We start from the raw sequence: 16,353 nt of genomic DNA, 5'->3' as shown, positions 1-16,353 counted from the left end.
AGTTGACAGTGAGGTTCAGCTTCCCACCATGGTGGATTCCCAGTGTTGCGGGGTTTGGTCCGGGAGCTTGGGCAGAGAATGTGATCTAAGCACATGGACAGGCTGGCTCTGCCCCTTTCCCCTTGCCCCGGACCCAATGCCTTGTAATTGCCTTGTGTGAATTAGTTTAAATCCCCTGCCCTCTGTGCCACTTTCTTCCTACTTAAAAAAATAATTTTATTTATTTATTGGATAGAGACAGAGAAATTGATAGGGAAGGAGGAGATAGAGAGGGACAAAGCCCTGCTTCACCACTTGTGAAGCTTCTTCCCTGTAGGTGGAGACTGGGAGCTTGAACCTGGGTCCTTGTGCATGGTAATGTGTGTGCACTTTACCAGGTACTTTTACGTAACTCAAATTGGCTTCATCTCATGGTATAGAACTGGGGAAATACTCTGACCATTCAGGCAGCCTGTGACAGCCCACCTTGGAAGTGACAGGAGTCCCACAGCTGGGCCTCTGAACAGAGAACATCCCAGTTCAAGCAGTTGTGAGGGGTGACAGGTACTTCAGGTGGCCAGGCTGCTCTCTGTCTCCATCTTCTCTCTTCTCTGCCTCTCAGTGCTATAGCTTCCAGCTCCTTCTGCAGACAGTACTCCTGGTTGTTTGTTTACTAGAGAATCTCTCTTTCCTCTCTGATGTGTCTTCACCCCACCCAGAAGTGTGGGGGGTTGTTGCTTCTTCACCAGTGGCTAGTATTCCAGAGTTCTCTGATGGGCTGCATGCTTGCTTCTCCCAGAATTTTTCCTTCTTACCTTTGCCCAGGTGTGGCAAAGCAGCAGGCAACCCTATGATGTCTTGAGGACATCTGGCCAGCATGTTCCTTGCCTGTGTGCTCTGTCCAGACTCTCCAGGCATTAGATCTTACACCTCTTCTCAGCTGGTCTTGTTACTGGTGCGGAAGTGAAGACTGAAGTGTGTGCTCTTGAGCAGGAGGGGTGTGAGATGTGGTGAGCCTCTTACCCAGGGGCCAGGAGGTGGCTCACCCACAGAGCACACACTTAAGCACGATCCCAGATCGAGCCCCTAGCACCACTTGGGAGCACCATGCACAGGGGCAACTCCATAATAATGGAGGGATGTTATGGTGTCTCTCTTTCTCTGTCTCTGTCTAGCTGAAAAACCAGAGATCAAAAAGTAATAAAGAGTCTGCTGGGAGTGGTGGAATCAGACAGGTACAAAACCCTAGTGGTGAAAGAAATTGAAAATATTAAAATGCAAACTTAAAGAAAGAAAGCAAACTGCCAGCCTCCTGTTAAATCGGAGGGTCTGCTCTCCCCTCTGGGTAGGGCTGGCTATCTGCTGCACTAACTCCAGCCCCAGGGTCACCACCGGCTTACTGTGGGAACCAGCAGGCTGTTCCCAGGGTCTCAGAACTGGAAGCAGGGACACTGTCTCCCCAATGCTGCTGCAGGAAGAGGCCCTTGTGCTGCCGATCCCTTACAACGTGAGCCCCCACAGCACCCAGGAAGATCAGAGCAGTCCTGGGCACATTTTGCTCAGCGTTCACTTCAGCCAAGGCCACAAAGTCCCAATTTCTCTCTCTTGAGATTCAGCCTTTCAGAAAGGGGCGAATTCCACCACATCTGGCAATAATTAGTATTTTGGGGTGGGGGTAGGTAAAGAGGGTGATGATTTCAATGTTCCCTGAAAACTCCCAGGCCTATTGTGCAGAACAGAGGGCAGTTCCACATGAGACCCCATACTCAGTGCTCCTCTTTCCCCGCAGGACCATGCGGACTTGCGCAGCCATTTCTTCTCAGTTGGGATGAAGCTGGAGATGGTGAGGACAAGTGATCCCTACCACATCTGTCCTGCCTCAGTGACCAAGGTGAGTGGACCCCATGTGCCCCGTGCAGATGACACACGAAGCAGCGCAAGAAGATGTTGGGTGGGGGGTGCAGGGAGGCAGGGGAGACAGCAGGTGAGCTAGTGACTTTGGGAACACTGAGACACACAAAGGAGTTTGTAGCTGGGAGCTCAGCCCCTGAATGGCAGGCTCTGCTGTCACCACTCCCTGGCCCTGCCCTGTGTCCTGCCATCAATTCAAGGAACTCACCATCAGAGATAAACTTATGCTTCCTCCTACTGGCTGTATGATCATGAATAAATTGGAACACAGCTCCAAAACAAAGTTTCCCAATGACAGGGAAGATGGACAGAATCAGGTGACAGCTCAATTCTTTATAGAGTTCAGAACTTGAATTTACCACCTAAAGAGGAATGTGTCAACTCTTCACAAACACCCAGCTCCACAGATTCAGGTTCTGCAGAAAGTATTAATATGACAGCATTTGTCTTCAGCATTAGAGGAGAAAGGCTACTTTTCATTGGGGAGCAGACAAAATAATTTCTTTATGAATTATTTTTAGCAGCATATAGAAAATGGAAAACTGGGAGTCGGGCGGTAGAGCAGCGGGTTAAATGCACGCGGTGCGAAGCACAAGGACCAGCATAAGGATCCTGGTTCGAGCCCCCGGCTCCCCACCTTCTGGGGAGTCGCTTCACAGGCAGTGAAATAGGTCTTCAAGTGTCTTTCTCTCCCCCTCTCTGTCTTCCCCTTCTCTCTCCATTTCTCTCTGTCCTAACAACGACGACATCAATAATAATAACAATAATAACTACAACAACAATGAAAAACAACAAGGGCAACAAAAGGGAAAATAAATAGATATAAAAAAATAAAAATTAAAAAAAAAAGGAGAACTGATTGAGAGTTGTCAGGGATTAAGTAATGAGGAAAGGAGAGAAATTGCTCCAGCTGTAGAAGGATAACATGAAGGAGTCCTCAGGGAATACAGATGCTGTGTATCTTGATTGTGCTGAGACTTTGTGGCATAGGCTCAATGTCTGAGGTCTGCCTTGAATGTTGAAATCCAATCTCCAGAGTCATGGTAGTTGGAGAGGGCACCTTGGGGAGATGAGTAAGTCATTAAAATGGAGTCCTCGGGAATGGGACTATTGTTCTTATTAAAGAGTCCTCAGAGACCATCCTTTCCCTTCCACCTTGTGAGAACACAGCAAGCAGAAAGCCTCTTATGAGCTAAATGGATTGCTCATCAAAAAACAAAAAAACACGTATTGTGACCCCTCAGACAGCAACAGCAATGTGTGTTTCCTACTGTGAGAAGACCAGCGAAGGGGGTCAAGATCTATTTTGAAAGGCCCAAGAAAGCAAACTGTGTCTGCTTCCTCTTCCCGCCATCTCTCCTTGGCTGAGAGAATCATTCAAGATTGTAGATTTAAGAGGAAAGTTGCTTTTTCTTTGGAAAGGCTTTCTGTGTCATGGTCTGCTAGTCCTGGAAGATTGTCCCTCCCCAATAAAGACATCTTCATGACGTCACCAACATTGACAGCTGTTGCCTCTCCCTTAAGTGTCATCTTTTTCTTTATGCATGCATGCATACACACACACACACACACACACACACACACACACACACACACATACACACACACACACACACACACACACACACACACACACACGTATTTAGATAGAGTCAGGGGCGGGGGTGGGGGATGAGTCTATAGCTCCACGGTTTCCTTCGGTATGCTGAAGACTAGGTTTGAACCTGGGTCGTGGGGAGACCAGCAGACTCGAGTTCTTAATCAGAGTGTGTTTGAGCTGGTGACCTCTGGTGCATTTCATGGAGGGACCCAAATGAATGGTCCCAAAGTCAGTTCCCTTTTGATTTCTTTCTCTGAGGGACTCTTTTAAGACTATTCAAATCATACTTTTAAACATATATATGAATCATTAAATTTGAGAAATACAGTTGTGGTGGCATTATTCTAAAAATATGAAATGCCTTCCTCCCCCCAGCCATGATCTCTTTTTGTGACTATATATTACTTTTGTGATCACTAAAGTCGCTTGGATTAAGAATACCCATAGTGACCCGGGAGCTGGCTCAGTGGATGAGGCACTGGACTCTTAGACGTGAGGCCCTGAGTTCCATCTCCAGTATCGCACGTGCCAAAGTGATGCTCTGGTTCTCTCTCTCCCCCATCTCTTTCATAAGTAAATAGTTTTTAAACTAAAAGAAAAAGTTAAGAGACTCAGGGTGGAAAAGCACTGTCTGTCTGTCCCACACTGCCCCTTGCAAACCATATCATTTGAGATGGACTGTGGAGTCTTTTGTTCAAGTTCTATAGCCACAGGAGTCTAAGGCCACACTAGAGTTAGCAGAGGACCAGGAGTAAGATCACTCCCCAGCTCTCACCATTGCACTTGACTACTTCCTAGAATCTTTCCTTGGTGAAGGAGCACAGCTTGATGGGAATACCCAGGTCACCTTAGAGGGGCCAGATTTTGTCTATCGAGTTGGGAGAGTGACATCTTCCTTGTGGCCTCTTGGTCACCCTCCATCTGCCATTCTCTTCAGTGTCAGGGCCACCCACTGCCCTGTGGCTTCCCCATCCCCACACCTCTATCCTGCTTCTTCATGGGAGTCTTAGATCCAATGACTGGCCCTGGGTATGAAGCACTTCCCATGTGTGGGGGCCAGCTCTGTGAGGAATGACACAGAAACTGCTGTCCTAAATGGCATGAGGTCTTATGTGGGCCTTAAGGGACTGAGGCTTCCTGTGTAGAAGTGCTGGCCTGATGCCTTGGGAGTCACAGAATTGGGGGGTAACTTCCCATTGGAGTGGCTGGGAAACCATCCCAGCAACACTGATTCTGGAAATGTGCCTTGGCAAAGAGACTGACAGGAGTGTGTGGCTCAGACTGTCATTCCGCATGAGGGAATTACTGCTTTGAGGGACTTGGAGCTGTGGGGTGGGGAAAAGATGGGACAGTCCATGGAGGTTCTTGGGCTGTCTCTGTCCAGGGCCTGGGTCCCTACTGTGGCCACTAGACACCAGTGTGGCCACAGGCCTGCACTGGCATCTCTCAGCTGGGGTCAGCGTGTCTGGTTTTGGCAGTTGGTTATTCTTCTGCTCATGGGTCTTGACTTGCTCTTGAGACCACTGGTTGGTGGTGGTGTTTTTTTTAATATATATATATATATGAATTAAAGAATATATATGAATATATACATGTGTATATATTATTTGATAGGACAGAAGGAAATTGAGAGGGAAGGGGAAGATAGAGAAAAGGAAAGACAGAGTGACACTTGCAGCAGTTGCTTCACCACTTGTGCAGCTTCCCCCCTGCAGGTGGGGAGCAGGGGCTTGAACCTGGGTCCTTGCATATGGTAACGTGTCTACTCAGCCATATGTGCCACTGCCTGGTCTGTGGTTGGTATCTTCAATGCTAGATTATCTCCCTACTGGTCCCCACCCACCATGGTCATTCCAGTGACTGACTGGACCAGTTCTCTGAAGCCTGTGACACCCGTGGCCACCAGCTTGGGCTTCTGTACTTCATTTGCTGTGCCTGGGAATTGCCCATCTCCCGTGCTAGGATCCAGTTTGTCTGTTCCAGGCATTCACCTGGGCGCTGCTGCTCTGCTTCTCTTCCAGGTTTTCAACAACCATTTTTTCCAAGTGACTATTGACGACCTGAGGACAGAGCCCAGTGGCCTCTCCATGCTCTGCCACGCAGACTCTGTGGGCATCTTACCGGTGCAGTGGTGTCTGAAGAATGGGGTCAGCCTCACCCCGCCTGAAGGTGAGTGTTCCAGGGAGAGATGGGTTCTGAGGGAGTAGGGGGTGTGCTCTTGTGACTGAGGATTTGTGACCACGTGTAACCCATGATCAGATGCCACATGTGACCAGACTGGGATTTGAGCCTCATTTATCTTTTCACAGCCCCCTTATAGTCCCTGCCCCCAACTGTGGACAGTGTTTTGGAATGGTTTCATTTCTGCTGTTGGTTTTTCTCATGAAAATTCTGCGGTGATGAGGTCAGAGAAGTAACTAACCAGGTAGGTAGGCCATGCGTCTTGCCTAGCTTCGAACCATGGTACCACATTAGAGTGCCCCGGTTCCATGGCTGCCAATTCTTAGCAACATCGCCCCACCAGATATTCGTCGGGATGCGGCATCATCTAAGTTCATTTCCCACGTCTACGCTCGACTGGACCTGCCAATATACACGGATATCTTCGCCCACCCTGTCCAACGCTTGACGTCTCGTCACCCAATCTGGTCCCCTACGCCTACACTGAACTTCTCTGTTCCAGTCTCTTGGAAACAGTTGGCAATCAGCTGAGGTAAAGAACAAACACCTCATCACAGACCCCTGCAAGCGTCAACCCGGCTTTGACCTAGCACGTTATGATTGAGCCCTCCTCAATCGCTATCGAACAGGCCATGGCCGGTGCGCCGCTATGTTCCATCGCTGGGGAGCCAGAGACGACCCGAACTGCCCCTGCGGCTCCAGACAGACTATGACCCACATAATCAACGACTGCCACCTCTCCAGATTCAAAGGAGGTCTCGAAACTGTACATCAGGCTCAACCTGACGCTGTTGACTGGCTATGGAATAAGGGCAAATGCTAGAAGAAGAAGAGTGCCACAGCACCAGGAAAAGTTCTGATGCTATCATGTCTTTCTGTGGATCTCTGTCTCTCTGAGTGAAACACGCGCACACCTAGAAATGGTGAAACTGCATGAATGAGACCCCAGCTCTATAATAGCTTTGCTGTGATGTTCTATTATGACATTTATTTCAGTCCTTGGCAGCTATGGTTGTCTGGTGGAGTTTTGTCTAATTGTTTACTGTCCTTGTTTCATGTCAGCCAGAAGATTCTTGACTTGGATATTTATTGGGGAAAATGGGGATGCCTACCTGATAATTACAGTTTGTGAGATTAAGAGAAGTGCTTTTTGCATTATTATACTGAGCTTGCAATGCTCAGTGAGGTGACTGCAACTACGTTCAGAGTGCTCAGTGTTACCACACCTTAGGCTCTCGACGGGCTAATGTGTGGCGCGGTAATCATTTCCTTATTCCCCAAGAATTCGTGGCACTTGGTGAAGTGAGATTGTCTTACAAAAGACTCCTTTCTCCATTAAAAGTAAGGAATAATTTTTGAAAAGTGCTCAAAGGAAGGCACTTTCTTCTTGGATGCTGTATGTTATTTGCTGCATATTAGGTAATGGTGACATATTGGTATGTTCAAGTAAAAAAAAACAAACCCAGGATAGCCCCTTTTATAATATTTTCTTATTTTTATTTATTTATTTTAATGAGAGAAAGCACTGCTCAGCTCTGGCTTATGGTGGTGCTAGGATTGAACCTAAGACCGTAGCACCTTAGGCATAAAAGTCTGTTTGCATAACCATTATGCTGTCTCCCCAGCCCTTCATAGTCCCTTTTATACCCTGGAAATTTAAGAAGTCGTCAGCATTATTAATTAGGGGTTCACTGATTATCCAGAGGGGTTGTTTTCTTGATTAGGAAACTACTTCTTGAAATGGTAGAACTTTTTTATTTATACATAGGTAAGAAGATGACCAGCAAGTGTAGGCAGAAGTTCAGAATATGAGCAGTCACTCACAGGGAAAGAGACACAGTATAGTTTAAATTCTAGTAGATGGCTCGGATGCATCAGAGGAGGCTTCAGTCCCAAAGAGGAAAGGCAGAACAGCTCAACAATGAGGGGACAGGGAGACCTGGGAGAACGAGGCCAGTGAGCCCTGCTGAGCCAGCAGCTGCGCAGATATGACTAAAACCATAGATGGGGTTATCTGTAGATGCTGCAGTTCCACTCACTCCTGGAAACTTCTCTTGGGATAGGCCAGACAGAAATGTGCGTAGAATATTTTATGGCACAGCACAATGTATAGTGGAAAAACTCTGGGAAAAAAGTCCAGTGCCTCTCTGTGCACTGAAGTTAGATTTGTGGTATTTGTATCATGGAAAGTCTGCAGAAAAGGAACGAAGGAAAGTTCTATATCCAGTTCTGTGAAATTCTCCAAGCTGGCCTGGGAGTGAGAGAGATCAATGGGTCACAACACGATGCCTTTCTTGCTAGAAGGCAGGCAAATTAAGAACATATTTCTAGAAAGCTCTGGAAGGTCACAGAAGACATGAGGGGGAAACTCTGGCTTTTGTGTGGAGGATGGGGTGGGATGTGTGAGGGTTAGAACAAGAGGTGAATGAATAGTACATAGTTAAGGGTATATATTTCACTGAAAGGAAGCTTAAAGATGGCGTCTTTTGTAAACGGGAAATGGAGGCTCAGTGGTGGAAGGCTTTATTTATTTATTTATTTATTTATTTATTTATTTATTTTCAGTTCTGAGGCCCAGTCTTAACAACCCAGACTTGCACTCCAAATGGGACATTTTTTTCTTTTCTTTCTCTTTTCTTTTTTGCCTCCAGGGTTATTGCTGGGGCTCGGTGCCTGCACTATGAATCCACTGCTGCTAGAGGCCATTTTTTGAGAGGAGGGGAAGGTAGAGAGGGAGAGAGAAAGATAGACACCTGCAGACCTGCTCCACTCTTTGTGAAGCAACCCCCGTGCTGATGTGGAGCTGGGGGCTAACTGGGATCTTTGTGTGGTCCTTATACTTCTTACTATGTGTGCTCAACCCTGTATGTCACCGCCCGGTCCCCGGGACATTTTTCTGAACAAGCAAGACTATGCTTCCCTGCTGACCTCTCCATAAAGTCCACCCTTTTCACTAGTTCTCTGGGAGTCTCTATTGCCTGCCTTCCTCAGGATCTGCTGATGTTAATGGAGTGTGATTTTTGTGGTGTCAGTGTCCAGATAGTGAGGGAATTTCCCTTCCAGGGAAATTACTTTTAATTACTCTTAATTCATGACTTCATTTAGGGAGCTCCCTTACCATTTTGGGTTGAGTGGAATGCATTTGTTTTTGTGGCAGAAAGAAATGAACCTTGAGAGGTGTGGTGATTTTTATAGTGGCCAGTGAGTGGATGGTTTCTTTTTGAGCAGACTTGCTTCAAGTGTTGGGTGTGGGCACCAGGGCTGGGAATCACACAGTAGAATTGGTCCCCTCCCACACCCCCCCACAGCCTGTTCTCTGTAGTGCTGTGTGAAAGAGTTGCCTTCTTTGAAAATAAATGTAAATTCTAACTTTAATTCTGAGCTGTATAGATTATATAGGATGTGTAGTATCTGTTGAGAGGTGAGTTTGAGTGTGCTCTTGCATGTGATTACTACATGGTCTAGTTTTCTGTGATGACCATGAACCCTAGATCTTGTAAGTGTGGCCGGGTCCCTAGAAGTGCCAGCACCCTTCTCATTTTATAGAGTAAATTGTTGATGAAATAGAAGCCATCTGAGGGTATCTTACTTACCTAGGCCCTTAGGCTGCTTGGACACTGGAAATTTCTGTTTCCAGACTAGCCATCAGTTGTCTGAGATAGAAGGAGAGGAATTGTTTAGAGGTGTCTCTGAGCAGCTGTACTCCAGATAAAGCCAGGACAGAACCTTGGAGACTTTACACTATTAGTTTACTAAATTGAATAAACAAATCCTGCAGGGAAGAAACAACACACAGGACTTCGATGCAAGAGCTCCCAAGTTCAATCCCCAGCAGTACCGATAGCCATAGTTGAGTAGTATTCAGTGAGTGAGTGAATGAATGAATGAATGAATGAATGAATGAATGAATTGGACGGCAAACATCATAGTAGAGGCACTCTGATAAAAGATGAAACAAGTGAGTAAATAAGCAAAGCAACAATGCACTAGGTGTTCTGTCTGTTTTGGAGCAGAACTACCTCCTCCCTGGCAAGGCTGCTCGGGAAACCTGCAGTTCACAGCAGCTTCCATGTTGGGTCATGGGCTGGGTGCTGGGAGCCCTGATCTGTCCCTTCTCCTCCTTCTCTGCCATTAGCCTCCCTCCACAGTCCCTCACTTCCTGGCACCCAAGAGACCTGACTTCCTGTGGGGACAAAATACAGTCAGGATTCTAGTAGAATGAGAAGCAAGGATAGAGCTGTAGTCTCTGGGGATCCCAGACTGTCTGGCTGCTGAACCAGCTGTGGATTGACTGACCAGGGCCTGGGTTATCTTCTGAGACAGGACAGAGATAGCTCTGCCTTCCAGTAACCTTTATTTAGTTAGTTTTTAACTTTTTTTGTTTTACTTTTTTTTATTTTATTTTGCCACCAGGGTTACTGCTAGAGCTTGGTGCCTGCACAATGACTCCATCATTCCTGGTGGCTTTTTTTTTTTAATTTTTATTTTCTTGATTGAGACATAAGAAGTAAAGGGAGGGGAGAGAGAGAGAGAGAGAGAGAGAGAGAGAGAGAGAGAGAGATCGACCTGCAGCACCACTGCTGTTGAATTTTCCTCTCTACCACAGATGGGGCCCAGGGGCTTAAATCAGTTCACCTTTTTTACTAAAATAATGCACAATCATTATTGGAAACTTGGAAATACCAAGATGTAGCAGGAATAGAGGGCCTCGAGCTTCTACCACCTAGATAATTGCTTCAGTATTTACTATTGAATTTTTTCTTTTTTACACTTTCTCTTCTCTTTTTCTTTGCATCTTAATATGGACTTGATTTAAAAACAAAACAAAACATGCTTCTGCGACCCTCCCAGTCTTGGATGAGTTTCATGTCTTCTCTGAATTTGGGGTGAGAAATTGCTCCTATCCCAGTATCAGCAGTATCTGAATGTAGAACTCTTTCAAGTTGCAGGGTTGTTTTTATGGGATGAATTCCCAACAGTGAAATGGCTGTGTCCAAAGCTCACGATTCCCCCCCTCCCCCACACACACACCAAATGGTCTTTCAAAAACCTGTGTCCTCTTGCACTGGCAACTGACATGTGAGAGAGTGAAGCAGTTTTATGCCAATAGTTCCTCTGTTTCAGGAGGGAATGGGCATCAACCTCTAGCAGCTGGACCCTCCTTCCGAATAAACCCTGATAAGAGTTTGAAGAATTCCAGCAGCCAGAGTTCAACAGCTGCCCTGGCAGCTCCTTGCAGATTGCAAACGCCTTCAGAGGGTTGGTTTCTTCTCTTCTGTTAACCTCCTTCCCTCCCTCCCTCCTTCCTGGTTCACAGACATGTTTTCCTGGCTCTAGTTAAGCCCCAGTACTTCTTGTTCTGTCTTTGTTGATTAATGAGCATAATTGACCCCTGTTGTCTCCATTATACAAACCAGCGCAATTTGTTTTTTATGTGGCAGTTATTTTCCCCAAGCTGTCACAAAACAGCCTTACAAAAAGAGCTCATTATCAGCCTGGAAGAAAGGGGTTTTAAGTGATGGAGTGAATAAAGGTTCCTCTGAGGAGGGGGAAGGGGAGGGGGGAGGGAGAGTGCCAGGAGGGGGAGGGGGTGGACTGTTGAGATTGTTCAAGGAAACAAGAGCTTTCTCAAGGCAGAACCATTCACAGTTCCATAGTTACCCAGCAAGCCCTGGCTCCATCATGACATCAGTAGATTAAAGGAGAGTTCGGGAGGAGGGGCGAAGAGGGACTGAGGGTTGGTCCATGAGGTTGTGGGTTAAGGATGGAAGTTGGAAGCTGGTGGTTATGGAAGTGATGATGGAAGGCCCAGCTAAGAGGGAGTGGATATGCTTTCTCAGTAGAATGCCTCAGTTGCACAGATATTCTCTGTTCTAGCAGAAGAGAGGTTACTATTTCTCTTCTTTCCTTTCTCTCTCTCTTCCTTCCTCCGTCTCTCTTCCTCTTTCCCTTCTTCCTCTTACTTTCCCTTCTTCCTCTTACTTTCCCTTCTTTCCTTCCATTCTGCCACCAAGCTTATCACTGGGACTGATGCCTGTAAAACAAATCCACTGCTCCTGATGGCCATCCCCCACCCCGACTTTTTTTTTTTATTTGATAGGATAGAGATATTGAGAGGGGAAAGGGGAAGGTGATGAAAAAGATGAAGCTTCCCCCCTGCAGGTGGGGAGCAGTGGCTTGAACCTGAGTCTTTGCACCTAGTGACATGCATTTAACCATTGCCTTGCCCCACGGTGGTTGCTTTTTCTATAGAAGATTCCCCACCCCCCTCCCATCTTATCCCTTCATACTCAATCTTCATGCTTTTTATCTCCACTCACAGAATTAAAGCAGTCATGAACTGATGATTTCTTTTTTGGGGGGTGGGGATAGCAGAGTGTTCAGAGGTGGCCACCCCAGCTCTAGGCAGAGCTGTTTTTCTGATTTGGGGCTCACATGTCTTCAGTGCCTTCTTTTCCTCCAACTCCATCACACTTTTCCTCCTAGGAGAAGAGAGAGAGGTCTTAATCTCTCAGGGAAGGGAAAGGGGGAAAACAGGTCTGAATAGTCCCAGCAAATAATCAGTGATGGTGGCTGATGCGCCGGGGGAGGGGTCTTGCAGATCTTCTTTCGGCTGAGGAGATAGATAGCTCAGAAAGAGCACAGGACCTGCCCGCCCGAGGGCACAGGTTCAATCCCTGGCACTACCGTATACCACAATTAAGCTGTGCTTTGTTCTTTTTATTTCAGAAAAAATGAAAAGAAAATACATTTCTTTGAAAAAATATATCTCTATTTTGGGGCCTATGTTGATAAGGGGAACTGGGCACCAAAGTTTCAGTTCCTTTTTTCTTGACTCACTAAACTCTTGGCCAGGCTGCTATGAAGCCCAGGTGTCTTGCTCCATGTTCCTCCCTGCTGCTGGCTAACTTCTCACCAGTTTATGGTGCCTTTGGGTGAAGTCTTCTGTTCATATACCTTCAGTTATAGGTTTAACCCCAAAAACAGTTTCAGAGGAGCCATTCTTAGACTAGAGAGTTACATTGATTGGAGTGGGAGGAGACACCCAGCTTGGATAACTTGCTTATTTAAGGCATGTTCTGCTTTGTTTATAAATGTTTAGAAGGAAGTTGGTTTGGTCCCTTTCTGAAATTTCTGACTCAAGAGCCATTTGGCTGCAGGGTCAACTCTAGAGAGAAGGGTCGGGGTCCGGTGTCAGGGGTAGGTGTCAACCGCATCCAACCTCTTGAAAAGCACCAAGAAAGTATGCAGACTCTGAGACTTCGTAGCCCCTTGTTCGGAAAGAAATAAAGGCTCCTTCTAGAATGCCCGGCATGTCTGAGAAGGCTGGACCACTACTGTTATGGCTGCTTAGCATATGTGATGGTGATGCCTCCAGGTTCAGTCCCTCTCCTATCTTATAATAAGTTGTCTTCATTGAATTTACTAACTTAAAACAGTGACCACTTTTGCACATCCAAGTGAGGATAAGAGGCAGTGCTAGCTTGCAATTCTTATTTTACTTTACTTTACTTTACTTTTTATTTATTTTTATAGGACAAAGAGGAACTGAGAAGGGAAGGGAGAGATAGGAAGAGAGAAAGATCCTTGAAGCACTGCTTCACTGCTTGTGAAACATCCCCCTGCAGGTGGAGATCAGGGGCTTGAACCTGGGTCCCTGAGCATGGTAATGGATACGCTCAGCCAGGTGCACAACCGCCTGGCCCCCTATGTTGGGATTCTTTAGTAGAGTTCCTGTGATTACTCTGCCACCGCGGGGTTTAGGAACTAAATGGTCAAGTGGCTTTGCAGGTGCAGAATTTACACTAGCCTGGGGAATCCCGAGGGCATGAGTGAAAATAGACTCTGAAACCTTTCTGGATTTACTTGCCACATGCCTACACCAGGAAACTCAGCATTAAAGAGGGACTCTGCTGACCTTTTGTGCTTTTCCACACAGTCGTGACTCACGCTGTAGCTTTCATTTCCACCCCCAGCCTTTGTGCGCAGGAAGTACAGATGTTCTCTCAGGAAGAGGTTCTTTCCTCTCCGGGTTAAGCCTTTCTTATTGTATGGTGCAGGGCCATTCTCTCTCACCTTCCCTTCTGTCTTACTGTCTTATCTGAGCAGTCAGGATGGATATGCATTGTATACTTACACACACACACACACACACACACACACACACACACACAGCTAGGGTAGGGGAAATCGCTTGGATGGATTAAGTTTAATTTAGCATATGTAGATTTGTGGATTTCTTTAATTTATTTTTCCTCCTTTCTCTCTTTTTTTATCTTAACACTGCTCAACTCTGGCTTATGGTGGTATGGGGGATTGAACCTGAAACTTTGGAACCTTGAGGATGACGGTCTGCATAACCACAAACCTGTCTCCCAAGCCCACATCTGTGGATTTCTGTGAGAGGTTACTCAGCTCTCCCCCTCCATATTGTAGGGCTAACCCCAGAGGGGAACCATCTTCCCCACCCTCACTTCTCTTCTCTCCAAAAACCCCTCCAAAATGGGACTTTCTCAGGAGAACTCTATCTCTGGCTTCCTTATCAGTGCTACCTCCTGTTTTTCCTGCCAGGTCACCACCAGGAGTATTTTATACTGATAGAGTTGCTTGGTTTCCAGGACGATTATTGAGAAGTTAGTGAATGGGAAGTCATAATATGAGGTGGGGTGGTGGAGGGTGTAGATATTTCTGTGGAGTGGACTGAGTGTCGGTCCCATCTTGCCTCATCTGGTCTCCCCCAAAGCAGATGTGTGAATCCTCCACCCCATTGCTCCCATTAGGATGGATGCTGTATCTGGTGGGAATTTGTAGAGTGTGGCCTTGATTCTCATCAGGCCAAAGAAAAGCCATCATTCTTGAGGGTGTCTACATGAACCCCTGTTTTGTCTGGGGACCCTGAGGTATCACTGGATTCATGCTGTCCTTTCTGTGTCCTGTCACACACAGGTTATTCTGGCCAGGACTTCGACTGGGCTGACTATCACAAGCAGCAGGGCTCTGAGGAGGCGCCACCCTTCTGCTTCCGGAATGTAAGTGGCTGGTTACTTGCTCTGCCCGTTCACACCTATTGTTCCCAGCATACTTGCTGAATGCCACCAGTGAGCTGAGTTGCTTCTACTCGTTGAGTGTGATTGGCATGCTGCCAGCTCCCATGGCTTCATGAAACTGGTGGATTCTGGAAGCTTCTCTTTCAGTCCATACGGTGACTGAGTAGGCTGTGGCATGAGCTCCAGGCCCGCAGGATCGGGGTCTTTCTGATGAGTGGGGACTACTGGCCTCCACCTCGGTCTGTCTAGACCTAGAAGCTAGCAGGCCAGAGAAGAACTCACAGTCTCTCTCTAGTTCTAAACATTGTGCTTGACGCAGTCCTGGCTCCTTTGCTTGGTGGAAGCTCTTTCTGACCAGCACTTGAGGTGCACCAGGCCCACAGGGAGAATGGACCCATGGTCCATTGCCGGCCTGGCTAGAGTCCCACCAGGGAAGGAAGGCATGGCATGGAGAGCAGCCAGCCTCAGTGCCTGAAGCAGCTCTGTACCAGGTACTCAGTGTGTACCCTTAGACCATTGCTCGGAGACGCATTGTGATAGTGGGGTTCCTCTGGGACTTCATTTCTTTCTTCTTCTATTTTCTCTTTCTTTCTAATTTTCATTGTATAGGACAGAGAAATTGAGAAAGGAAAGGAAGACAGAGAGGAGGAGGGAAAGATAGTCACCTGCAGACCTGCTTCACTGCTCATGAAGCATACCCCCTGCAGGTGGGGAGCGGGGGCTCATACTCAGGTCCTTGTGCTTAGTGACATATGCACTTAACCGGGAGCCCCAGCCCCTAGCCCCAGAGACATAATTTCTGTCCTTTGTTCTCACCCAGCCACCACTTGTCCACATAGATTTTAATAGCAGGGCCAGTGGCTACCTCCAGAAAGCAGCTGAGTTTTTGGAACTCAATGGCCAGGCCTAATCTGTTGTAGGGAGCACGCCTCTGGGATGCACATACATGTCTCTGGTGCCCATGCGCCAGCCTCTCTGACTCTCCAGTTGTTTAACCCACAGGTTGATCTGCCTCCTATCTTGGCATGTGCTGTGTGGCTGGTGCTCAGCTGCATTTTTTTTAAAGGTAAAGACAGGCTAAAAGGGGGAGTTGGGCGGTAGTGCAGTGAGTTAAGCACACGTGGTGCAAAGCGCAAGGACCGGCATAAGGATGGCGGTTTGAGTCCTCAGCTCCCCACCTACAGGGGAGTCACTTCACAAGCAGTGAAGCAGGTCTGCAGATGTCTGTCTTTCTCTCCCCCTCTCTTGTTTTCCCCTCCTCTTTCCATTTCTCTTTGTCCTATTCAACAACGATTCTTCTTCTTCTAGCGCTTGCCCTTCTTCCGTAGCCAGTCAACAGTCAAAGCTGTCAGGAGCTGCTTGTTGCTGGCTTTGAAAGTGACTGGGATCCATGTGGATTCAGTCGGCTAGGAAGGATCGTCAGTTTCCCCAATAAATGGGTACTCATGGGATGCACCACGAGAAGGTCGATCCAATGCATCCCAACAACGATGACTATCAATAACAACAATAAAAACTACAACAATAAAACAAAGGCAACAAAAGGAAATAAATAAATACTTTTAAAAAAAAGAAAGGCTAAAAGGAAGAGAAAGGCAGGTGGGCTAGAGAGGGAGACAGATACATCCCACAGGG

The 16,353-nt window shown here is 47.0% G+C and overlaps 1 protein-coding gene across 8 annotated transcripts in view; it reads left to right on the top strand.

Annotated features, from left to right (window-relative positions):
• Positions 1-16,353, top strand: part of SFMBT2 (Scm like with four mbt domains 2) — a 123,942-nt gene that overhangs the window by 60,497 nt on the left and 47,092 nt on the right. For all 8 annotated transcript variants that reach the window (XM_060192130.1, XM_060192128.1, XM_060192126.1 and 5 more), the window contains exons 8-10: positions 1,769-1,870; positions 5,512-5,659; positions 14,618-14,700. In XM_060192130.1, coding sequence (XP_060048113.1) covers positions 1,769-1,870; positions 5,512-5,659; positions 14,618-14,700 — 333 coding nt within the window. The remainder of the gene's footprint in view (positions 1-1,768; positions 1,871-5,511; positions 5,660-14,617; positions 14,701-16,353) is intronic.

Source organism: Erinaceus europaeus, chromosome 6, assembly GCF_950295315.1.
Source record: "Erinaceus europaeus chromosome 6, mEriEur2.1, whole genome shotgun sequence".
NCBI classification, from domain to species: Eukaryota; Metazoa; Chordata; class Mammalia; order Eulipotyphla; family Erinaceidae; genus Erinaceus; species Erinaceus europaeus.
This window is presented reverse-complemented; position numbering and strand designations above follow the sequence as displayed.